At 27.2% G+C, this 26475-nt stretch overlaps 2 protein-coding genes across 4 annotated transcripts in view; both read left to right on the top strand.

Annotated features, from left to right (window-relative positions):
- Window positions 1-164: 164 nt before the first annotated feature.
- On the top strand, window positions 165-2723 carry LOC107448112 (SH3 domain-binding protein 5-like). Of its 2 annotated transcripts, none has more exons than XM_071184681.1 (2): window positions 165-289; window positions 395-2723. In XM_071184681.1, the coding sequence occupies exon 2, from the start codon at window positions 458-460 to the stop codon at window positions 1418-1420; it is 963 nt and encodes a 320-aa protein (XP_071040782.1). In that variant the 5' UTR covers window positions 165-289; window positions 395-457; the 3' UTR covers window positions 1421-2723. The 2 variants fall into 2 exon arrangements, with proteins under 2 accessions (XP_071040782.1, XP_015918705.1); XM_016063219.4 differs by lacking the exon at window positions 165-289 and having other exon boundaries at window positions 297-1468; window positions 1829-2723.
- A 4167-nt stretch (window positions 2724-6890) lies between these two features.
- Window positions 6891-26475, top strand: part of LOC107448113 (RNA-binding protein 28) — a 34070-nt gene continuing 14485 nt past the window's right edge. Inside the window, exons 1-9 of one of the 2 annotated variants that reach the window (XM_016063221.3) lie at window positions 6891-7036; window positions 10304-10370; window positions 13518-13609; window positions 16276-16351; window positions 17813-17905; window positions 21087-21377; window positions 22653-22996; window positions 23864-24061; window positions 25732-25884. In XM_016063221.3, coding sequence (XP_015918707.1) covers window positions 7031-7036; window positions 10304-10370; window positions 13518-13609; window positions 16276-16351; window positions 17813-17905; window positions 21087-21377; window positions 22653-22996; window positions 23864-24061; window positions 25732-25884 — 1320 coding nt within the window. In that variant the 5' untranslated portion in view covers window positions 6891-7030. Of the gene's footprint in view, window positions 7037-7497; window positions 7928-10303; window positions 10371-13517; window positions 13610-16275; window positions 16352-17812; window positions 17906-21086; window positions 21378-22652; window positions 22997-23863; window positions 24062-25731; window positions 25885-26475 lie in introns of those variants that run through there. The other variant, XM_071184671.1, reaches the window with a different exon arrangement.

Raw genomic sequence — 26475 nt, 5'->3', positions numbered from 1 at the left:
CGAAAAATTACTCGATAAAACCCACAAGATAGGCTAGTAACTTTACTGGAGCAGCAATATTTAATTGTTTGCTAACTGTTGAAAAAAATTTGTTTACAAAACGATTTAGTTTTGTTTTAGAGCAAAATCGAAGTGAAAGTGTTTGTATTTGACATTGAAGTTGAAGTAACTATTATAAGGTGCTTTTTTGGCAATGCTCCGGAGCGAAATATTAACTGCAGCTGAAACTTTGGTTTGTTTACAAATAGTTAAATGCTCGAGCATCATCATCGTAAAAAAATAAAAAATAGTAATAATTATTATTTTTACTTATGATAATATCCCCATGATAATCCCCCCATTTATTTTGTGTTTATATCCAAGGCTCATAATACTTAAATTTCTTTTTTATTAGATCTCTTGACTTCAAATTATTGTAAATCAAGGATATAAAGGATCGTAGTTTGGATCACTTAATATGTCAGTTATTCTGACAGCTGGAGGCCAAGTTGATGTTTCTGACATTGTTGCATTTGACCCACAAGTTCAAGCAGAACTTGATCCTCTTAATAATGCAACAAATCTTATTAAAACACTGGAAACCGAACTTGATAGAGCCCGATCTGATTTTAGTTGTTTATTGTCTGAAACTTCATCGAAAGTAAACAGTTTGTGTAAAAAGCTTGGATCATGCGCTGAAAAGTCTAAACTTTGTCGGAATTCTCGAATACATGCAAAAAAATGGCTCACTGAAACAAAGAATACAAGTCATCTGGAAGACCAGCGAGTATTATCAGCACACAATGAATCTGAAAAAGCTGTCCATCAGCTTCATCAAGAATTGAAAAAAAGTATAGTTAAATCATGTCTTTCAACCCGGAGAAGTTTGCTTCAATTAAATAATTTAGCAAATCAACATCAGCTTCAACTCTTGCCGTACTTTGAAATGAAAGCTCAGTTTAATCAAATGTTTGAAGAACAAATAAAGAAAGTTCCTCCATTGGAATATAATGATTCAAAAATAAAAATGACTGATGTTGATACGCAGTTTCATTTAGAAAAATCGAGTGAAGAACTTCTTCAACATTGGAAGTTTCAGGATATGCTAGATAATAGAGAAAACAACACTATTCGTTCCAAAGCGTCAATTTCTATGACTTCATCTTATCAAGACAGCTTGTCATCTGAAAATGTATATTTGGAACATTTATTTTTTGAAGATTTGTTTATGGACCTTCCTTCTAGTTTGAAACTAACTCCAGGATTAGTTAATTGCACTGTAAGTCATTCAAGTAACAGTTGCTTTAAGTCTTCACATCATCATTCATTTGAAATAGGATCTTCCATTGAAAATGTAAGCAGCGAGTTATGTCACGAAAGCCCCTCTCATAATAGCTTGCTTTATGAAGGTAAGTCGAATGGCATTGTAAAGAAATGTTAAAACAATGGTAGGAATTGATGAAGCAAATGAATGATGTGATGTGAATAGGCAGTGTTTTCACTACAGCGCGAGAAAGCGAGAATCTCGTATATTTTTTTCTTTTCCCGCATTAAAAAATGATTACCGCGAGAAATTCGCTCATTCTATAAATTAATTTCAAAATTTGCGAATTTCTCTCATTTTGGAAAAAGCTTTGAATTACGCCATTTAGAATAAAATCCGTTTCACTTTTCTTCCTTGATCTTTCATTATTTTCAACATCTGCCCCATTATCTAGCTTCCCTTAAAAAATAGAAGACGTTAAAAATGTCGTTAGAAATCTCACTTAACTTTTTGAAATCTCACCCTGTTTCTGAGAAAGGGTGAGAAATTCTCATCCATTTTTTTCTATGATGAAAACACTGATAGGGATGTGATATCATTTAAAACTACTGATTCTACATCTTCTGTTTTTAATGGTTCACAATTGAATGTTAAATTTTCTGTTTTAAATGCAAACATTTCTGATGATGAAATTTTAGATTCAGAAAGTGTAACTAACAGTGATGAACAGTAATATGTTAGATTATGATCAAATATAATATTTTGATGCCCTGATGGTATTGTCATGTCACAATTTATTATAAAGTATAAAAATTATCATTTGAACTCCAAATGAAATTTTTTAAATAAAATTATTGCTAGAGAGATCAGTCAGAGAAAAGTATAATTCAAAAGGATTAACTATGAAAATAAATGTTAAATTAAGATATTTATAAAAGAAATAACATACGTATAGCCATTTAATTGCAATATTTTAAAGCAATATGTAAAAAGTGCACATTAAAAACTTTAAACCAGCTGGAATTTGTTAAAAGTTAATCTTGTTGCATTATATTTTTAAAACACCTATTATTAAAAAGGCATTCTAAAAAAATAGTAACTGTAAGCTTAAAATTACAAATACATAAATATAATGATAGTAAATCTTTTGTGTTTACTACGAAAGTAGTGCTTTTACAAAGTTATTTTTTATAAAATTTCAGAATTATCCCTTAAACATTTAAATATTTTACCTAAGTTATTAAGCTGAAATCTTTAACGTAATCTTTACAATGGTTATTGTTTTCTTCCGAATGGTACATTATCAATATATTAATGGATTATAAATTGATATTTATGAATTATATTTCTTGTTATATTTTATTGAAATCTTTTAATATGTATAATTTTTATTGTATGTTTTTGTTGTTTTATTTTGCTTCTAGGATTTGTCTAGTACAATCTGTTATTTTTGATTAATAAAGAGATATAAGTAGTTGAATATTTTGAATCATTTTAATTGGTTTGATGTTAGCAAAACTAGCATTTGAAATAGTTCTGAAAGTGTTTTCTTGCAAATTGGCATTGCATATTTAAATACTTTTTAGTCAAGGATGCTTCATGCAGTTTCAGTTTTAATAAGATTATGTATTAATTGTCTAGACCAAACTAGTTGCTAATTGCAATTTTTCATATTTTAATATTCTGATCTTTTTTATCAGAAGATTTTTTAGTAAAATGTAATAAGTTCTAAAAATTAAAATATAGGGTGACCCGGGGTAATTCACAATCACTCTGTTTCTGGGGTAAATAATGATCACCTAAGTTTTATTTTAAAAAAATAATTTTTTTCTAAATTTGAGACATGGACAAGAATGCTTGTACACTTTACTAAGGTATAACTACATTTACTTAATAATAGTTTCTTGTTTAATCTAACAAAATAAGTATCTTTAAACTGCTTTCTGTATTTTCCATTTCAAAGATGGGTTTCAAAAAGTGTACATTTCTGCAAAGATCTCCCTCCTTCTCTTAATAATAAATATTTTGAGTTACTTTCTTTTTCTTTGATATGAAAATAGTGTAAGCTCTTGTTTAATTGTTTCACATCTACTGTAAACATCATAATTGATTATAGGAAACTATATCAAATGTTGCCCCCTACAGATGGGGTAATTATTGATCACTGGGGTAATTCATGATCATTGTCATTTCTTTTCATAAATAGTATTAAAATAAACTAATAAATAACTAATTGTCTTTTCTTAAGTAACAGTTCATATTTTTCAAATGAAACTATAAAATATATTTTAACTCAATTTAATCACAAAATTTGTTTTTAACCGTATGCTAGACAAATGTGTTCCAATTTGTCTTACCTTGCTTCTATCTTAATTTTATGTGTGTACTTTGTTAGAATAATTTTTAAGTTTATAAATTAGCCTAATATAAATATGGTGAGAAATTATAAGCCGAAAAAGGATACAAAGCTTCTAGAAAGCAAAATTAGTTCTAGTAATTAAAATTTCTTAATTAGTAAATTTCTTTTAGTGATTGAAAATGAAAATTTCAGTTTGTGAGCTGTTGATATACCTTACTTAACTTTACACTCTCCCTTAATGAAGTTACAAAATCCAGCAAAAGTAACCCATGTGGGAACTCTTTCTTATATTCCAGCAGAACATGAGAATAAGTTAGCTGCTTGCCTAAAATGTATGGCAGGATACAAAGATTTTTGGAAAATTTCAAGTGCTAACCTTTATTTTTGCTTTTTAAATAAATCGTTTTATTAGCTGCTTAAACATATATTTTTGGTTTATTTGTTTGATCTTAATGTTTTATTTGTTAATTACCACTGCATAATTATTTTTAAACAGCCCCATTATTATTAAAACTGGTGATCAGTAATTACCCCAGAAGTGATCAGGAATTACCCCAGAAAGGATCAAGAGAAGGGGTAATTCCTGATCACTAAAAATTTAAAATATTTTAAATTCTAATTAAATTTTCAAACAAAACAAGGTAGCCTGGGACTCATCTCATATAGCCTCAAACTTCCAGTAAATATTATAATTCTATCTTGAATAGTTTTCTTACAAAATAGATGTTTGTATTTTTTGATCAGGAATTACTCCAGGTCACCCTATTGTATTAAGGATTTTTTATGCCTTTTAATTGCATTGGGTACAAAATTCAAATCACAAATAAAAAGTTACTTATTATTATAAATTTTTATATGCACAGATTGTTAAGAAAGAACACAGTTAGATTGATGTTAAATGCTTATTAGAGAACGCTTTCAAGATTAGAGAAGAAATTATGTCTAAGAATTCACTGTTTACAGGAAAGTTTATCATGTTTTTTTCTTTTTATTGGGGTTTCTTAGAAGAGCTTGATTTTTTTCCCTTGACACCAGAGTATCTTTCATTGTTGTTAAGAAATGAACGAGTCTTGGGAAAAAATCTTCCCCAAACAACTTGGAGTGTCTCATCGTCGGGGTTTAAAAATATTATAAAAGAACTAAATGAAACAATGCTTGACCAGTTATATTTGATAGGGTTTTAATTTTTTTTTTACATCTCAATACTTATATAATTTGTGTATCAAATCTATTTCTGAGACACTTAATCATTTGAAAAAATTTTTTGAAGAATTTTGAAGAAGTTTTCTCAATATAACTTCTTTTGCTTAACAACTGACTAGGGAGGACTCTGTCTGTTATAGTTCACAATCGACTATGTCAGTTCACCGGAAAAAAATTTAAAAAAATATTTTAAATTGATTCAAATCAAATACTTTTTTAAATGTGTGAAACGGTCATATTTTATTTTCAAAATTAAAATTCTGAAAAAGCAAATAACTCACTTATAGGCAATTTATTAATGAACTTTTTTTTCTAGTTTTAAGGTAATATTTTTTTCTAATGGCGGGCACTTGGGTTCATTTCCCATCGGTCTCAGAATTGCTACTCTGTTATCGTTACCCAGTGGGCACCTGTGGCTAAGCCACTACGGTGGAGTAGCGTCGCCCCGTCATGCAACCAAAAACCTGTTTATAGGGCTGGTTACATTAACACAATCGCAGAGAAGAAAGGACATCTCACAGAGAGAGAATGTTACATCCATGCCTACAGTGGGATTCAAACCCACAGACACTGGCCCCGTAGTCCAGTACAATAACCACTAGAACAGTGATTGGTGTTTTAAGGTAATATAATATTGTTAGTAATAAAATTTATATAATTATGTCCACAGATGAACACCATGCGAACGATAATCATAAAATTAAATATTTTTATACTTCACATTCTCTTCCAATTATAATTGCTATTGTTATATCATATCGTAACATTGTGTGTATTTGTCATATAAACATAAGAACTGACTTTTTTCTTTTGAAGCAAGAAAAAAACTTGGTCATGAGCCTATAATTAATGTACAGTATATACAATATATAGAATGAGTAAAAATGTGGAAGGTTTGAACACATTTATCACTTATAATGCTTCAAATTGAATCAATATTACCAAACTAATGTACAGTCATTATAAATAAATTAAGAAATTTAAAAGGCTGAACTTATTTAAGATGCTACAATTAGTGCTACAAATGGCAATTAGAAAATTGCCTGTTTCAAAATAATTATTGCATTGATTTATCAAATCCTGCAAAATAAGAAAATAAACAAATTTATATATAACTCTTTTATTTATATCTTAAGTATAGCTACTGTTTATTTTTCAACACCACATATATCTAAGTACATGATGTTCTAGTATTTTGCTGAAGTAAGTACAGATGTTCTAGTATTTTGCCAGCTTACTGATCCATTTTGCAAAAAACTCAGTTGCCTATCAATTGCACGTATGCTCTTTGGTTAAGAATATTTGTTCTTTTCTTTGAAATATCTGCAGCTTAAAGTTTCGGACGTATACAGAAGTGGTAAGTTAATACCGCAGTGGAAAAAGACTGCGGAAGAGATTATAGGTTTCTTCCACCCTAAGTGTAAGAAATTCTTTTTAAAATATAAATAGATATACTATTTTAAAATTGTTTATAACTGCACAGTCTAGTTTAATTAAAATATTAATTTCTTGGCTCTTCAATTTATCATTTTTAAATAAGGGAAAATTAAAGAGCTATGATTGGAAAGAAAAATAAATGTAACAAATTTTTAAAAAAATTAAATCAACTGGTTCCATTTTTTTTTTTCTCTAGACCTAATCATGAGATTATTGCATTATAATTTATAAAATAAACTAAAAAATTTTTAATTATGAAATTTCTTCATAGAAATTTTGTTTATGAATTATTGAAAAATTATACATAGTTTTGAAAAAATCTTATTTTCCTTTTTAAATTTAAATTTGATTTTTCTCTTTTTAAAAAAAATAACTTTTTTTTAAAAAATTCATTTCTTGGGAAATAAAATACTTCTCCAATAGCAACTGGATTTGAATATTACTATTGCTTGTCAATGATTTAAGAAATTAAATTATTTTATTGATCTTAACATTTAAACGTCTCATAAATAATAATAAAAAATTATTTTCGAATTGAGAGGGGACGTTTATTTCTGTTTGATGTGTGTAGATGGCGACATTATATACTGGTTATGCCCACGGTTAAATTAATATTTTTCGTAAATGCTATTTTGATCTTTTAGTATCTGGCATTAAGGCTTTTGCCGCTATTTTAACCTTTATATTAGTGGCAACGAATGTATTGCATTTATTTATATTTTTGTTTTCAAGTTTTGGTCCTCCGCATGTTCAGATAATTTTTTATTTATATTGTGGTATAATTCATTATGCAGGTATGATTATGCTTGACTCTTTAAATGTTAGAATATTAAAACGAAACCTTTCTTTTTATCTGAGAAGGATTTAATTTTAAGATATGACTGTTAGTTAATAATGTGTAATAAAATTATTTTCCTTCTCTCTCTCTCCGAGGTTGTGTGGTGTCGGAGTGCAGCTCTAATGTAATGTAATTATAGTACGGCTCTAGTCTAGAATCGAGGGTTCCTTGGTTTAGCAATAATTTTCTTTCAGTGTTGCTGAAATCAGATTTCTGGTTATCATGATGTATTTCGTGATCTTTGCTTTCGATGACATCACCTTCTGGTTACCGCAACTTCTGTTTACATTTATTAGATTGGTTTTAGGGGAATGTTTCAGTATCGTGATCGGTCACGCCATCTACAATCGCTAAGGCGCTAAATTGATTTTAAACAGGAAAAATTAAAAAATAAAGAAAAAGGGTTTGCTTGGGGGTGGCTACCAGTTATACCCTTCGAGTTGGTCCCTTTCTATATTTTTTCGCAGGCCGCTACCGGGATCAGATCCGTAAATCTGCCCGGTTTTTGGTTTATTTACATATATATTTGTTAATCTGGAACTCGCCAAAAATGATAGGGGTAACGATTGTAAACTATTACATAAAGTACTGACATGTCTTCTTTCTATAAAAATAGTTATTTAGTTAGAGGTTTTATTAATTCCGAGTTATTTAATGCTTATTGTGTTACATAAAAATTTGTAGCATGTGAAAAACTTATATATTTTTATAAACTTCAATTAAGATATTGCCAATTAATACGTCAAATGTCAAATAGAGGCTAATATCCAAAGTTTCATATTGACACTTTTCATCGGAAAAAGGATAATTTTAACTTTTTAGTGCACCTAGAAATTGATACAAAAATGTAAGTATTGTGAAAAATATTTGCTACAAATTGTATTGATTTTTAAGATTAATGGTTCAAAAGTTTCTTTCATTCTTCATATTTATTATAGTTAATCTATGTAAATAACTGTGGAAAATGTTGATGTTTCAATGTATTTCAAATTTGTTGACACATTTACGTGCATCTAATATTTTTTTTTGGAATATTATGAAATTACTTAAGATTTAACACATTCAATATCGAAACAACTTTAAAATTCATCAAAAAATTATATAGTAGTGCATCCTAACATAGCTACATTTTTAATGATAATTAAACTCTGCCTATAAATAGAGTTATTTTTTCCCCCATTCAATTGCATTACCTTGCAACAGCTTCCAAAAATGAGCCAAAATTAGTACATAACCTAACCAGTATCGAGAGCTGGCAGTTTTGTTGCAGAATAAGTAATTTTTATCCATCTTGAAAAATCATTAATTCAACTAAAATGCAGAAAAATTCAGGGAAAATAACACATTTGTATTTGAGGTACCCAGAGGTGATTGTGCTCCAGAAAGAATCTGGATTTTTCTCTAAATGCGATCCGGAAGTTTCCGGAAATCCAAGGTCCAGAAGTTTCAAGAAATCATCGATCTCATTTATGTATAAAAATTCTTTCATATTTTATTTAAAAATATTGGAACTAGAATTTATACTTGGCATCGCTTTCATTTGCAAATATTTTTTCTGGTAGAATAATAAATGTGATGAGACATAAAAGTAAACTTAAACATAATTATTTATTTAAATTAAGCTGCATATAATTTATTTAGAATTTCATGGTTTGAAAATATCAATGATTTCAATTTATGATGACATTAATTTTTTGAAATGCGTCATTAATGATTTTACTCGAGAAATTTTCAGGACTTTTGAGTTGGGTTCAAAATCACCCCTGGGTACCTAACAGTCTAATATATTTTTAAAAAATAATTAGTTTCGTAATAATTTTTATTAAATTTTTTTATTTTCAACTGATATTTTCTAACTGGATTGCTGATCCAATGCTACAATGTGATAAGTCATGGTTGGTGAAGAACAGGGTTCATCAGGAATATAATGACCCCTTGATTAAAACGCTGTTGCTATTTTGTTGGCGACATAATTTTTTTTCTCCATCAAGTTGCATCCTCTTTCATCACCACTCAATTTTCGACTTAATATTGAATGTGTTTTGAAGTTTTTCGCATTTATCAGCATGTATATCATTTATCCACACGTAAAATATATAGCTTAGTAATCAACGTAACTTATTCTTCAAAAAAGACGAAAGAAAATCTTTTCTCAGAAAGACTAATAATTTTATAATCATTTTGTTAAGATTAATATAATAATATTATAATTATTTTATTCCTGCGACAAATTATCTCTCTGAATTGTTGCTTACATTAAAACTTTTATTCTTTGTTATTTGTTGTCCTTTTCTATTACTTTTCCAATTCATAACATTAAGTTTATCAAAACAGAGAAAGTTAAAAGAGAAAAGATAAAAAGTTTCTTTTTTAATGAAATTCAGTTTCCATATTTACATTTATTTAAAGGGTTATTCATAATTCCCTCCAGCGTTTCGGAGCGTTATAGTAAAAAAAAGAAGACGAATATGAAAAAAAAAGAAACATAAGAAATTATTCCGAAACTATTCAAGTTTTACTTACATACATTACAGCTGTTCTATGTGTGAACCCTTGGTCACACGGCATGCATCAATGCAATAGTCCAGTTCCTGTCCGGAGGGAATTATGTTTGACCCTGTATAAATATATTAAATAACCATGATAGTAAAAATTAATCTCAATCACAATTTTTCCTTTGAATTTTCTTTTTTAAATTATTTCAATTTTATTTTTGATTTTTCTTGACAGATTTTTGTTGAAGTTAAAAATACAATTTGAATAGCAAAATAAATATGTGATTTCTTAGATCTTTCAAAATCCTAATTCTCGAATGTCACTCAGAATTATCAATTATGATATTGCCTGTGCAAACCTACATAGGAATAAACCACGGAAACCAAACCTACATGGGAACCTAACCTATGTATGAATCCAAAGATAAATAATTAAGAAAAAGCAGGTTATATAAAAATCCTTTTGATTAAATAAAGCTATAAGCTAGCATGTGATTGTGTTTCTCATATTGTTAAATACTTATGAAATCCTGAGAAAAATTCTTTTCTGTGTGATGTAGTGTAAAAGGGAGTCGTATAATGCAGATTGGTCTGTTGTATCTTTAAATGTATGAATGCCAAATTTGGTGCCAATTGGTTCAGAGTTAAAAATCTGTATGTAGTATATACACATATAAACATTCTGCTTTATTTTCATTTAAAATATATGTTCATTATATATGTTTCAGGCTAAAAGAAAGAAGCATTTGCCTCTCAAGATCAAGACTGAAAATAATGTTAGTTTAAATTCTAATGGTATGGCTTAGCAATATCTTAACTTTTGCAGTAATATTTCACCTAATGTATACACTGAACTGTAAACCATGCTCTTAATTTTTAACTGGGTATATCGTTGGCTAACGGCATTTGTTGTTTAAAACTGTAAAAATGAACATAAGACATGCTCATGCTGTGAAAAACAGGTTAAAGTTTTGAGCGACTGTTTTATCATTTTAGAGTAATTTATCTGTGCTTATTTCCAGATTATGTTTACCTTTTATAATATGTCTCTAGTCAATGTTTTATCATATAATTTATGTCAATATTTTATTTCGTATAAAATAAAAATGAAAAAACTGAACTTTTAAAATTTGAAAACTTAATTTTTAAAGCTGAAGAACTTAAACTTGCTGTAAGTTATAACTTCCAATAAGTGGGATGATTTAGTGGGTTCCACAGAACAATTCTACTGATCATTTTTAGTTTCAACCAATTACTTTCAGGTGAAATCCCTATAATACAAGAATGTATGTAAATTTTTATTTTGTTTTGTCTAAATTTATAAAGTTTGAGCTTAAAATCTGATTTATACTTCACTATCTTGTTGTTGTCGACTTATTCCCTTGGTCAGCCGCAGGCTAGACCAAGTCGATGAGCTCGAAAGTCTTCAGGAAATCAAATACAAGTAAGGGACCAGAGTAGAGATCTTTCTTTTCCAGACCAAGACAGTGCAAAATGTGATCGGGAGAAACCTGTGCAGAGTTGCACCTCGTGCACGTTGAATAGGTCTTTCGTCCAAGCTCAAAAGAGAGACACCTGATGTGTCCACTTATGAGCCTACTTATAGTGGACTGTATGGCTCTGTCAGCCCCTTCTATGGTAAGTGCCCCACCAGGAGTCTGTCCATTATACCAAGAGTGGGCCGGAGGGATGTTCCATAGTTGTTGGTTAGTGGTTCTGATCTTGGAGCAAATCTCAGGGAAGGTCAAAGGTCGACTTGAAATTGTGCTATCAGAAGCTCCCTGCTTGGCCAAAAGATCAGCATTTTCATTACCAAAGAGGCCTATGTGAGAGGGAATCCATTGAATGAAGATTTTACGCCGATGAGAGAGTTGTTTAATTTTATTAAGTATAGAGACAGATGTCTTGTCGCCAGCCTTATTCCAGTTACTTAAGTGCTGTATGGCACTACGACTATCGGATAAGATCCAGATATTAGCGGATGATGTTATAGACCCAATAGCGTTGAGTGCCTCTTCGATGGCAATTAGCTCAGATCTAAAAACAGAGCAGAAGTCTGGATTCTTTATCGTAAGTTTTCTAGAAAAGTCAGGAGGCTTAATGAAAATTCCGCTACCACAAGAACCACATTCGTCTTTGCTGCCATCGGTATAGATGAGAATATCTGTGGCTGGTATTTAGTTAATTATTTCAAGAGCAAGTTGGTGTAAGTAATCAGGCAAGTCTTGCTTTTTGTTAATATGAGCTCCAAGATCAGGCTGGAAATGTACCCCTGGAAAGCCCTCCATGGGATTAAAGATTTTTCTCACGGAGTGACTCTCAACATTTATACTTAGTAAATCCATCAGGTGAAAACGAGAAAAAAGGCTGTCTCTTTTTAATCTTTGTTTGTTTGTCCAATTACAGAAATAATTTGCAGTGCGGTTAAAAACACCAAAACTGTAAAGCTTGTTAAAATACCTAGCCAGTAACTCATTCTTTCTTAGCTTTAATCACTATCTTTTTACGTATAGTAGTTGATAGTTACATGTAGTAGTTGCATAAAGTAATCTTGTTACATATTGCAACATTTCACATGATTTGAAAGCATTAATGTGATTCATTGATGATAATTCCACTTTTAAAAAATTGATTCTGAAATATTGTTGGCGTGCAAAAGCTTGGAAATTATTTAAAAATGGTTAAGTTAAACTTAAATGTATTTTTGTATTTCATATGTCTCCAAAATATTTTTCAGTTGCCACCTGTAAATCCAACAGTATTAAATATTTTAATAAAATAAATGATTAATCCTTTCGCAACGGGAAGCGCGAAAGTACGCTTACCACTGAGGCTGGCAGTCTCTCCAGGGCCGAAGGGGTTTTTGCTGTTAAGCCTAATTCCATGAAATTACCGAAATATCAACGCGTTGTTTAATATTGTTCTGTAGTGTATTTAAATGACATATGCTTTATATATTTCTATGGATATTTTATTCAAGTTATTTCTTGTTTAACTATATATTTTACACATTTAATTTTCTATTGTACTTATCATTTAATAGCATTTAACATTACATATCTGAAATATAAGACTTAAAGTTCTTTTTTCGTATGAAAATTTTTAAAACAGGGATCTACAAGATCTAACTATCCACTAAAAACTAAACCGAGAATCGAAAGTAGCGAAAATAAACCTCCCCTGATTACTGTAAACAAGTACCACATGCAAATTTAAAGAGCCGTCATAAAACATTCCTTCCCCCTCCATACCTTCCCTCTAAAAACCATGTGAATGTACTCTCATCTTGAGTAGAAGGTCAAATCTACATGTATCTGGAACCATATGGACATACAATGGCATCTTTTGGAAGAAATTGTATTTTTTAAAACGTTCCAAAACACAAATGAGTGACGGCCGGGGGTGAACGAGAAAACTCTCTGGCACATGGGTGTGTCGACCGGGAAGTGAGCGCGTCTCTTGCTGGCACGTATATGTGAAAATCGGCACGAAAGGGTTAAAGCAAAGATGTTCAAGGTTTATTTATGAACTTCACAAGTGGGGAAAAATTATCAGCGGAAGTGTCAAATGTATTTGCAGCTGCGGAACCATTTCTCATTTTTCTTTTTCCTCTTCCCTGGTGAAGTTTTTTCTTATTTAAATGGTTTTATTGATCATTAATCCTCTTATTTTACTATGTTGGATAATCACTAGTAGAATTGATGGGACTTAACTGTATTTATGAACATTTGAGGTGTGAATGTGTATAAAATTTTAAGAATCTTTGTATTTTATTTCACTAAATATCTTGATGGTGTGGTATTTTTTTCTTATGTGTATGTCCTAAATTACATAAAAAAGCTAATTAATTTCATTTTTTTGTGCTATAAAATATTTTATAATTTATTTTAAATAAAACTTATATTTTTTATTTGTATTCATAATTGAATTTATGAATTTCAGAAAAACAATCTTCAAATCCAAATAAAATAAAAGATAAAAATAAGAAGACTAAGAAAAGAAAACGGCTTATTATACGCAATTTGTCTTTCCAGGTTAGTTCATAATTTTATATTTCATTTTAGTATTATAATAGGTTTTTTCTTATTTCTTTTTTATTACTTTTTTTGAAGATTAAATGAATCAAATAGCTTGATGGATTTTATCTTCAATACTAAAATATATTGTTTATATCCAAAATTTTTTGTTTTGAAAGTAAATTTTTACTGACAAGTTGGCTATCAATTCCTTTTGAGGGCAGGGTGATACTCTGACTATCAAAAGCTGGGCTGAGATCGGCAGCGAGCGCATCATTAACATAACGCAATTAAATTTTATTCAAGGTGTTTTGTTCAAGAGAAAATACCCCAATTTAAAAAAGTATTTTGAAAAAAAAAATTCAGATAGACCTTCACTATGTTTAAATTTGCAATCGGAATTTATAATTATTTGTACTAATTACTGCATCATTAACAGTGTTGATAATTTATCATTCTATAAATATACATTTCTCATCATGCTATTACTTTTGACTAAATATTTACCCCTGTGCATTACAACTATTTTCTAAAAGATTTGTATAATTTTTATTTATTATAATTTTTTTCCTGATTTTTCTGAAAGGATTTTCTTTTCCCAGACAGGGTTTCATTTATTTGACACTTTAATAACTGGGTTGGTTATGTTAAAGAGTTTTATTTTTAAAAGAACTATGTATTTTTTAATAATTCTTTTTAATAAATAAACTTTCTATTATTCACATAAATACTTTAAATCTGAATGTAATAATATGGAAAAAAATATTTCTCATGTCATTTTTAAAATTTTTTTAGTATAGTGCTAATGTGAATCTATCATACTTTAAATAAAAATAAATAAATTTTTTTTTAAAGCATTTATATTTAATTAATTAATGTGAGTACTTTGATTACTTTTGAGTAATATTTAATCTTGATATATTATGAATCTTGAGTAGTATTTAATCAAATTAATTTGATTTTTAAATAAATTAATTTAAGCAACTGTTAAGGTTGTGTCATAATGTTTCTAAAAAGTACTTATAGTAAAATTGAAAATCATCAACTCCATGACCATGTTCTGTTAAGTTTTAAAATTGGTTAAACAATGTAATTATCGAATGCGGGAAGTTTCTTTAACTTCATATTTTTCTCGTTAACTTTGTGTATTTGTTACAACTTTTTGCTTTACTTACTTTTTAAAATTTTAGATTTAATTTTTTTAAAGGTTTTTTTTTGTCACTAGTGTAAACAATTTTTTTTTTATTTTTATGCTGTATGCTTTTGTTCTTTATTGTAATTCTATTTTCAAAATACATTTTTTTATTAAAAAAAACATGTTCAATAAAGAGTATTCCAAATCCATTTAAAATATTTCCAATATCTATACTCTTATTTAATTCTGAACTATATTAATGAGCATTGTACTAAAACCCCCATTATGTTAAAGAAATGACAAATTTTTTTTAAAGATTTATTATTAATCATTAGTAGGGAAACATACCTTTACTATGTAATGCTGATAAAATAACTGAATCTCTGAATTCTGTGTTTATAAACACAAGTTAACTTGATGAGAAATAATCAAACAAACATGTAACACACAAAAAGTGTTACACTTACTAGTGTTGACCTCACTTCTGGTCTCCACACCGCTAACCTTAATTGGTGACCACATTTATGTAAGCAAAGCCTTTTATTGGTATCCTGAAAATTTCAGTAGATAGCAGCACAAATCATTAGTGGGAAAATCACTTTCTATTGATATTTGAACATTAATTAATTCTTTTTGAAGGGTTAAATACATTATTAAAATAACGTTAAGATTTTTTTAATGTTTATTCACACATTAAGTTGAGTTGCAAAATATAAATGTGAGTACATTTAAAATCTTCAGCTAAATTTTTTTTAATTATTTTTTTTTATTTTATCATGATAGCATATTTATAAAATAAAAGTGGATTTATTTGGATTATTTATCGAAAATATTTATTAATAGTTGAAAAAAGTTTCTGTAAAATTCTTTTTTATTTAGTTGCTTTTAATTTCTGGTTTAAAATATGATAGTCTTTTGTTTTACATAAATACATAAACTTAAACAACCTGATTTACAAAGGCAGATTTGCTTTTTTCCTTCAAAACCTCAACAAATATATAACTTTTGATATCATTGGTTCCGTTTTTATGTAGGTTCTATTTTTATATGCGATTTTTATGGTCGCTACTTAATTTTTTTAAATGAGGTAAGGAGGGTGAAAATAGAAAATTAATAATCCTTTTAAAGATGATGATTTGATTAGTATATGGATTTATTTGATTAGTATATTGATAAGTAGAGCCGCTGATTTAGTTTTTTTTCCTTATAAACCTATTTAAAAAGATCCCCCCCCCAAGAAAAGTTTACTTATTGAATCTGCTGTTATCGATAACTCATTTTTTTACGGGGAATAAAGGAAGTGTATGTTCTTTGCTAATTTCTGTTGAAATTTAATTTGATTACAAACTTGATGTTTGTATTTTTAATATTGTAAATATTTTTTTGTGAATATTTTCAATATAGTGAATATTTTTTTAAAATATAAAAATAAATTTTAATTTATTAAAAGTGAATAAGCTGTTTTAAATCATATCTCTGTACACCATAAATGTATCCATTGTTGTTGAAATGATTTATTTTTGAAAATATTTTATTTTTTCATTTTAAGGTATCATCTGATGAATTACAAGAAACTTTTTCTAAGTTCGGAAATGTTGTAAACGTAAACATTCCTTTAAAAGAAGGTAATTATTTTATTATGTACAAGTGAAAATTAAGCTTTTCAAGTAAACATTGAATTTAGGTAAATGTCTATCTTGAGCTAACATTTATTATAAATTAGGTTTAATTATGAAATCTTTATAAAACTCTAAATTTTTAAAATAAATTTCTTACTTACTTTCTTCCTTATACTACAGACTGTGTAGGATAATGTCCTCCCTAACAGTTCTTTTCCAGAGCCACTTACCTCGTGTTTTGGTCTTGGAAGTCTCTATTCAACCTGATCAATACATCTCTTCTCCGGTCTTCCCTATTTTCTCTTCTGTTAGTCTTTAAAAATCTCATTTATGCACCTGCTGTTGTCCATTGTTTCTAGAGGTTTCCAACTATTGAATTCTATTTGAATCTACTTTCCATCTACACGCAAGGTTTCATTCTTTACTTTATCATAACCATTTTATGTCTAAACCATTCTAAACAACCATTAAAGTCCTTAAAAAAATGCAACAAGCATCTTAAAATTTGGAATAGGGTAATAACTTTTATGATTTATTTATTGTCAGCAGTTTCATCTGTTTATTTTTTTTACATCTTATAGTAGTTATTTCTTCTAAAAAAATATTTCTTGTCAGTATAAAATTGTAAATTTATTGGTAAACATTTGAAGTATGTAAAATTAGATCAAAAGGAAGTAAATCTAACTTAGAAACAATGCAAAATACTTTTCAGAAATTTTTTGAAAAAAAAAAAATTAAAATTCTGTCATTATGAATTGTAAACTAAGTCAATATTGACTGCCTATTTATTATTACACTGACTTTGTATTTATTTTATTTTCCCTTTATTCTATACTTTTTATTATAATTAGAATTATAAATTTTACTTTATTATACTTACTATTTCTGCTATATTTTTTCATTTTGATGTATTTACAATCTATGAGGAAATGTGGAATTTTTATTCGATGTTCTTTCAAATCTGAAATCAGTTTAATCATGCTTATCTTGCTTTTGATGGTGCATACATTAATCACAGCTATTAAAATTTTAAAACTGATCTTATTTTTCATTCTATAAATTGAACTAAAAGTTTTAGCTTTGTTTGCATATTAATAATTCAACTTAGTTTTATTTATACTTAAATTTATTTTAAAAAAAATCAGAATAAAATATCTTGATTCAGATTGTGATCATGCTGTTTTCTTATTTGTAAGTTGGATGTAAAATTTTATACTATTTATATGACCTTTCTTTCCTCAATAAAACCCTACTAACTCATGCTATCTATTGTACTATCGCATTGCAAGGGTAATAGAATGCTAGATTACCCTTGAATAATACATTCATACATTCCTTGTGATGAATAGAATTCAAGTATTTAGTAGAACAGTTTATGAGTAAACAAATAAAATTTTATCTTACTCATTCATTGATTGTTCACAATTGTCAAGCCTTAATCATATGGTTTTTATTTTATGTTTTTAGATGGTCGCAAAAAAGGCTTTGCTTTTGTTGAATTTGAGGATTTTAAGTCGTTGATTAAAGCTATGAAAGCTCTGAATAACAAAGAAATTCATGGTAAATCAAGTATAAACCTTTTTTTTACAATAATTTTTTATGTACCATTACTTATGCTGGTGTAAAGTACTTTTTTTATTTTATAATTATATTTTGTGAAAATAATTTTTTATTTATTTTCTCCTTTTTTGTTGTTGTTGATATTACCTTCTATGTTTTGTGTCTGGTAGCACACCAGATTTTGAAAAGTTTTATGCAAACTTCTGAAATAGCCACATATTTTTCTTTTTCATTTAAGAATAACTTTAAATCTGCAATGCCTTAATAATTAAAAAAAAATTAAGGCGAAAAATTGTTTTAATATTTAACTTATGCATTGGCTGAGATAATATATTTTAAATCTTGTTCCAATTTGATCTATCGCAAAATTCTGCTTTTTGTTATAGTTGTAAAATTAAATCTTTTGACTAATAAATGTGATAATAAATCAACCCTTAAATTAATAACTAGCTATAAAGTATTTTTAAACTCTCTAATAGAAAGTAAACTTAATATATAAAGTTTTTGTAACTTTTTTTGTTTGAAGAAGATCTAAATATTGGTTTATCAAACTTTGAGTTGGTTATCGACCTTTCAACATTATTGATCCTTTCAAGATAAGTAAGGGAAAATTAAAAAACATTTCATTTCTGTAAAACCATAATTTGAATTATAGCTTAAAGATGAATTTTACTTTTTTTAATAATATTTTTTTGTGATTTATTTTTTGAAAAAGAAAAAAAAATTAAATTGCCAAGTTATATTTGTTTGGAAAACATTCCTGGTGTCCATGCGGCTTGCAAACTTTTGAGAATCGCAAATATACCTTTATAGTTTTTATCAGAAAATATCGTACTGATGTTGATGCATTTGGTGTAACTTGAATAATTTAATTTTATCCTAAATTTTAAATATTTATCATTGTCTAGTTTGGTTGTATAGTTGAATTCAATTAAAAAGAAAAACATATTTTTTTTTGTGATTGGTATTCGAATATTAAATTTTTTAACTAGTTGAATTATACATTTTTAATATTTTTCAAAAAGGAAAAAAAAAAGATGGTTTAGAGACTAAATTAATGATTTGTTTTATAAATTGTCATATGCTGTGAATCATGAAGGAAATAATCAACAATTCTAAATGTTTGTGCAGAAAAACAATTCTGAAATTGTACATTTGCACTTTTTGTTTAATATGTCATGTTAATTCTTTCATGATAGGTACCTATTCCTGGGAACCTATTTTTTAATATCATTTGCTAGTGACACGCTATATTATGGAGTACATGTGTTATTAGTATAATTTTAAGATGGTTTTAAAAAGTATAAAAAAATTGAGTAACAAGACTAAGAATTTAGATCTTATTTATCATCATATAAATTGTAATAATATTAATATTATGTACCAATGTGTTGCAATATGTATGTGACTATCTGTTTATTCTTAAAAAGCAAAAAATGATTGTAGCTACTGTGAGGATTGGTTAGCTAGTTGCAACATAGTGTGAAATCAATTATGCCATTCAATAGTTTATTTCTTTTTAATTGTGTAAAAATTAATATTGAGTTTATAATTTATCAGTAGATAAAAATTGCGTTACAATTTATTACTTAATTCCAGAGATCCAATCTTTAAATATGGCAGAAAGTGTGATTTTTACTCAGAAATGTATTACATAGAAGATTGTTTACTCATGAATGCAATAAAATATTTTTTTTGGTGCAAAATTCAATTTATTAAACTCAACTATCATTTTTTTTTAGTTATTTTTAAATGTTACTTAAAAAATTGAAAAATTTTAATTTGAAGCATTTTTTGCTTATTGTATGATATTTTTATAGTGTATTTCTTCACATTTTAATCTTTGAGTAAAATCCACTAGACTCAAATAATTAGATATTTATATACCATAAAATTTTCTAAAATGTTAATTGAATCAAACCCCTCTGATGATCAGAGACTGATAGAAGTTGTTAAATTTTAGTAAAAATTTTCAGAAGCCAGCTTTTAGAATTTATGTGCTCTAAAATAAAAAAACTGACTTCTTATAGACAGACTTGAATAACCTTTTGGGTTGTGGGTTATGTGCACATATTTTCTCAGTAAAAGAGTTGTATATTTAATTAAAAAAATCAAATTCACCTAAAATTTTATCGATATCTTTAAAATTGCAATTCCTCTGATTTTATGAAACAAACTATGAAAAAAATTCTAAAACAGTCGGTAATTTAATATTGCTACTTTTAATATAAACATGAATTAGATAAAGAAAAAGTGATCGATTTTGACTTTTTCCCCATAAAGAATCCTACTGTTTATAATAACAAATAATAAGTAATTGAATAATATGTTGAAAAAGTTAGTCATCAAGGGAATTTTTCTAGTGGTTTTATAAAGGCATACAAACATAATAGAAAAAACAATCTTAAAATATTGTTTTTCAAGTAGTTTTAAAAAAAATTGTACCAAATGTTCTCTAATTTTAATGTTGAATAATGCTGGATAATAATAATAATATTTGCAATATTGCGGAGTCTTAAGAGGTTAAGTAGCATCTTAATTTTATATTCTTTCAAGTTAGACAAGGTTAAAAATAATAATTTTTANTGTGTCATTTCAGAAAATATGACAAATGTAAACAAATAATTAGGTTAGTAAAAAAATTCACAAAAAAATGTTCCCATTTGGGAACATCGGCAGGTAAAAGGTTAATTTTATATTCTTTCAAGTTAGACAAGGTTAGAAATAATAATTTTTAATAAAAATCACATTGTTTTTGACATATTACAAGGCATAATGATGTAAAATTAGTATGATATCAGTAGTTAGTTGATCTTTAAGTGTGCTGAAATCAATTATTTATCATCAAATAGAAAATAATATTTATTAAACTTTATGCATTTATTACCTACTTAATCTGCCCTTAAAGTTTGACATGTTTATAATTTTTTAGTATTAATTTCAGTTAAAATTTCATTCTCAGTTTATATTGCAATACATATTGCATTCTAAGTCTTGTGAAATCTATTATGACATCCTTAGTTAAATATTTTGTTATAATACTTGTGCTAAAGTCAATGTTGCAGAGTGTCAGAATAATTAAAGTAAAAACTTTTCTCGCAACTTATTTTGTTAGTTAATAATGCCAGCTTTTTTTAAAAAAAAAAGAAGTTTTTTGTAAAACAGTTCTTTGATTTTTCAGGACGTCGGGTTGCTATTGATTATGCTGTTGATAAGACCAATTACCAATTGAAGTTACAAAGCATTAAAAAGGAAAAGGACGATTCACCACAAAAGCAGTTAAATGCAAAATCGTCAAGTTTATCAAGTGATGATGATTCTGAAGAGGAAAAACCAGATTTAAGTTTAATTAAAGATGAAGAGGAAGATATTGATGAGGATGATAAACGAGTTAATGAATTTCTGAAGGAATTTGATTCTGGTATTGAAGCTGTGCAGGATGATGATGATTCAGATGAATCATCTAATGATGGTGCGCTCTTTTTTTTTTTTCAAAGTAATTAATATATATCAGTGTATTCATTACAGAAAGAAAATGGGAGAGAATTTCTCCCCCTTTCTCAAAAACAGGGTGAGATTTCAAAAAGTTAAGTGAGATTTCTAAAAATTAAAAAAACCCGAATAGACTTGTAAAAAAATTATTTCCTTAATTATAACATTTTTCACATCTTCAAATTGAATATTTTTGCTGCATCATCATATGGAAAATGTTCTATATCTACTTTGTCATCGGCTATTATATTTATTTGACAGAAAAATATCCGTATTTGTTTCGTTTTGACCGCTTCTACCGATATTTGTTTCATTTTCATTTGTCCGTCATGGAGTAAAAGATGTCGCCTTAACAAGTTATTTGTCCATCTTACATTCATGCACAAAAAATTTAAACGTCTTACATGAAGAAACCTTACCTACGGTGAACACGTGGTTGCAGAGAAATGTGTTCTGAAAGGTGTTCGGGGGAGGGGGGTGCTCTGCTGTGTGCACGGGTGCAAACAATACTTCTGAACAAATAGGGAAGCTAGATAACAAAGGCCGATGTTCAAAATTATGAAAGATCAAGGAAGAAAAGTGAAACGGATTTTATTCAAAATAACAAAAGACGAATTTTTTTCCAAAATTTGTGCATTTTGAAATTGATTAATAAAGTGCGCGAACTTCTCGCGTTACTCGTTTTTTATTGCGAGAAAAGAAAAAAATCGGCGAGATTCTCGTGCTGTAGTGAAAACACTGTATATCCATAGTATATTTTTTATTAATGCTTGCAAAAATAGTTGTTGGTATAATGATAAGATGTTTTACAGTTATTGAGTACTTGTTTTACATTGAATGAAACTGTGAAGTTTTGTGCATTTAATTAAATTTAAAGAATGAGGAAGATTAAAATGTAACTTTTTTTTTAAAGAATAATAGTTTAAACTGTAATGTCTTTGGGTCTTTTGAAAATATATTAAAAAAATATTTTATAATTATCTATTCATGCAAATTATTTTTTTATTTAGGTTCTAGAAGGAAATTAAATTTAACCTATTCAAGAAACATAAAATAATTAAAAATCATTTTAAAATTATTAGATAATTCATACTTTCTAAAGGTGTACTAACTTTCAAATGAAATGAATGAAAAGTTAAACATAAACTAAAAATAAGATGTATCTTAATTGTTAATTTTTAAATTTTTTTTTTTTTGTTTTTACCCAAAAATTTAACAGTTATGTTTCTAAATTTTAATTTATAATGAATTTTAGAATCTGAAAAGGATGAAGAAGATGAGGTGTCAGGAGATGAGGATGAAGAAATTGATGATGAAAGCGATTCAAGTTTGACTGATATTAAAAAGCATCCTTATAAGGAAAAATCATTTAGTAACAAAAAACATTCTGATGATATATCAGAAGGGAAAACTGTTTTCATAAGAAATGTGTCATTTGCGACAACTAAAGAGAGTCTTAGAGAATCATTAGAGAGATATGGAGATTGTGAATATTGTTTGATTTGTGTTGATCCTGTTACAGAACATTCAAAGGGCACAGCATTTGTGAAATTCAAAAGTAAAGCAAGTGCTGATAAATTGCTTGAAGAATCTATGAAAGTGAGCATCATTTTTCATTGATTTAAAGTTTTATCTGTATCTTTCTTTTGGGAGGGGATCAAGTGGTTTTTTTCTTTTCTTATAGAAATTGCTTAAATGACAGTTGTTGATTTAAATGATTTATTAGTGAGAGATTAATGAAAGCTTGATTTTTTTTTTGATACCATATAGTGAAAGCATCCTCATGATTTTACTCTTCCAGTCAATGATTATTTTCATAGTAATTTATTAGAGTAAGCTTTTATTAACATATTTAAGGACAAACATTTCTAAAGTATACAATTTTGTATAAAAAATTATGCACAATATTTTATTTAATTTTAAAAATAAGTCATATTATCTCACACTTTTTTTATATAAACATACTTTTTTTTTCAATGGATTCGGATTTCTGACCTCCAAAATATAGGGGTAGCCGCAATCTGGAAAATATGGTCCCAATAATTGGTCAAGAGAGCAGTCCAAAATTTGGACCCTTTAATGTTCATTTTATTCTTGCTTATTTCGCCATTTCTTGAAAACTTTTTAGGAGAAGTAAAAATCTTTGCCCGTAATTGTATATCCAAAGATAATTCTATGCAAAAAATAACTTTTAGTAAATATTTATTATTTTATTTAATAATGTTTGAAAAAAATTTGAATTGTAAGGTATACTATTTTAAAGAATATAATTTTACATGGCAAAACACAAAATAGTTCCTGGGAAATTGAATTTCAAAAAAGTAAGATGTGTAAAATTCAATTTCTCAGGAACTAATCGACTGATTTTGCTCAAATTTTGCATTACAGTTTTAAACATTTTTTTAACCTTTTAAACTAATATATTTAAAATCAGTATTGAAATAGTTTTATTTTACTTCATTGTAGGAACCAGGTATTCTAGTTGATGGGAGAAAACTGACATGCTCTCCTGCTGTAAGTAAAGAATCAATATTTCAGCAAAAAGACCAGCTGAAAAAACCAAAAGACAGGAGAAATTTGCGGCTGCTTAAAGTAGGATTAATTTTGCCCCATTCTGAAGAAAGCAAAGCGGTATCTCCTTCTGATATGGCCAAAAGAGCTCAGGTGCAATATTTTGTTATTAATAGTTTGTTACTTTATTTTGACTTTAATGAAGGTATTTATTTTCTTAATAATTGTTATATAAACAATAAATAAAAAAAAGTTTTTAATATCTATATTTAGCTATATTATTGTGTACCTTAGTACCAATTACTTGCATTTTCTGAATTACTAAAAAAAATATATGTAATTTCTAAATTTTATTAAAATTGTAAAAAAAAAAATTTGGTAAAAAAATTTAAAAAAGATTGCGTAAGTTTTTAACAGTTAACTTTACATGTTTCAATCCTATAGTGTATAATCTATCCTATTGTACAATCTAAGTACCGTAATTAATATATTAGGGTTAACAGTTATCAATTAGAAAAAAATGCCTACTAAGGAAAATTCGTGATTTTGTACTTATGATAATTTTTTTTTTTTTTTTGAGGATTTACCAATAGAGATTTAGTGGTTAGGGATGAAACAATTAGGACAAACATTTAAAGATTTGCAAACTTAATTGGGAAAACTTAAATTGCAGATAAATTTTTGTGACCAGTTAGATCAGAGGAATTAAAATTGTTTTAAATAATTTTTTAAAATTATTAAAAAATTATGAAAGAATTTTTTAATAATTTAATAAAATTTTAATTTTTTTAATAATTTTGTAATGTTTCTTATCCTTTGAATAGACTATTTTCATCATCGTGTGAAATTGTACCATTTAAAATGTTAGCTTGAAATTAAAAAAATTATCAAAACTACCTGTAAAACATCCCTTTTATAAACAAACCTCTTTTGGAATAGCGACTAATTGTTGTCACTTACTTTCATTAATTAATAAAAATAAATTTAAAAAATATAATTATTATTTCAAACTTTTAATTGGAATATTTCAGCTAAATAAGTTTTTTCCTTTTATTTTAACTTTTTATTTATATTAGTTATTTTATAATATTTTTTTACTTTACAATTTCTAGTGTAATTTTAAAACATATTGAAATAAGTTGATGATTTTAAAATCCAGATGTTTTTACTTTCCTTTTTCTTAAGATTTTATCTTTCTCTTTTTTTTAAACACAATTCTTTTTTTGTTATTCTTTGTCAGTTGGAAAATGTTTTAAATTATGATATTTTAGACATTAAAAAAAAAAAGAAAAACATATTAAAGTACATAGTAAAAGCATTAAAAAAACATTAATAAAGTACATATATAGAAGAAAGTGCATAATAAACATGTAAAAATTAATGATGCTGAATTTCCTACTTATAAAATTTGTCTAAAAAGTGTTCCGTGCAAAGTGAAAATATTTCCTAATTTGATTCTCTCTCATTTTTGTATTATATGGTAGTAAATGAATTAAATAAAGGTAATGAATTAAATAATTTTTTGAAGAGTGAGGCAACCCCATCTTTATTTGTTTTGAGATAAAGATATTTATAAAATTGCATTCAATTTTTATATATAAAATTATAGATAATATATAAAATTTCTTTGATTTGTTTCAAATTGCTTTTATTTTTGAGGCACATTTTTATAATATTTTTAGTGATTGCATATTAAATGTGTCTTATTTTTTCTGCTATTGCGTTATTTATCTGTATATGTAATTCAGTATATTGAACAAATTTGTAGATTCATTTTAATGAATATATATTCAATAAAATTAAGTTATTATTTTTTTGTATAGCTGGAGAGGCTTAAGAACCAAAAATTGAAAAACGTCAACTTTTTTGTGTCAGATAAAAGACTGATGGTTCACAACCTTCCTAAAACATTAACAGATGTTAAGTTAAGAAAAATATTTAAAGATGCTGCTGGTAAAGGAGCTGTTGTTACAGAAGTAGTTATATTACTTTTTTCTTTTAATTCTATGAATTATCCTAAATACTAAGTCCATCAACTCCACTTTGATTTTATGTGTGGCACTATTAATCAGTTGTTTACGATTTTCTTTCTTCATGTTTATCTTAAACAAAAAGCTAACAAACGTGCAAATATTATGTATTTTATTTGAAGAAAATTCATTATATAAAGTATATCATGCTTTTTTTTATACTTGTAAATGTTTGTTTTTCTAATAGACTTTTAACAATAGACTGTTCAACATTTAACTGAGCAGCAGCAGTAGCTGAGTAATAAAGATAACGAATAGACAAAAATAGGTTAGAAAATAATGATAGGGAGTAGGTAATGAAATAAGTGGATGAATAATAATATTTGTGTGTGATTGCATTGTACAATTCCGATGATTTGAATTTAATGATTCAAATGTCATTCTAAGCGCTGAGGATTCTTAGAGAAGAAGTTACAGCGAGTTCAAATTTAATTGAATTTAGGGAAGGGAAGCGGCTGAGATTTTCTGTGAATCAGAAACTTACTTAAAAAACAGTTTAAAATTCTTAGTTACTTAAATGTATTATTTTAAAAAGTT

Source organism: Parasteatoda tepidariorum, chromosome 1 (assembly GCF_043381705.1).
Source record: "Parasteatoda tepidariorum isolate YZ-2023 chromosome 1, CAS_Ptep_4.0, whole genome shotgun sequence".
NCBI lineage: Eukaryota > Metazoa > Arthropoda > Arachnida > Araneae > Theridiidae > Parasteatoda > Parasteatoda tepidariorum.
Note: the sequence above shows the minus strand (reverse complement) of the source record. Positions and strands in the feature narration are given on the sequence as shown.

Coding starts and splice junctions, on each gene's coding strand:
- LOC107448112 (XM_071184681.1), top strand. CDS start 458: ATGTCAGTTATTCTGACAGCTGGAGGCCAAGTTGATGTTTCTGACATT.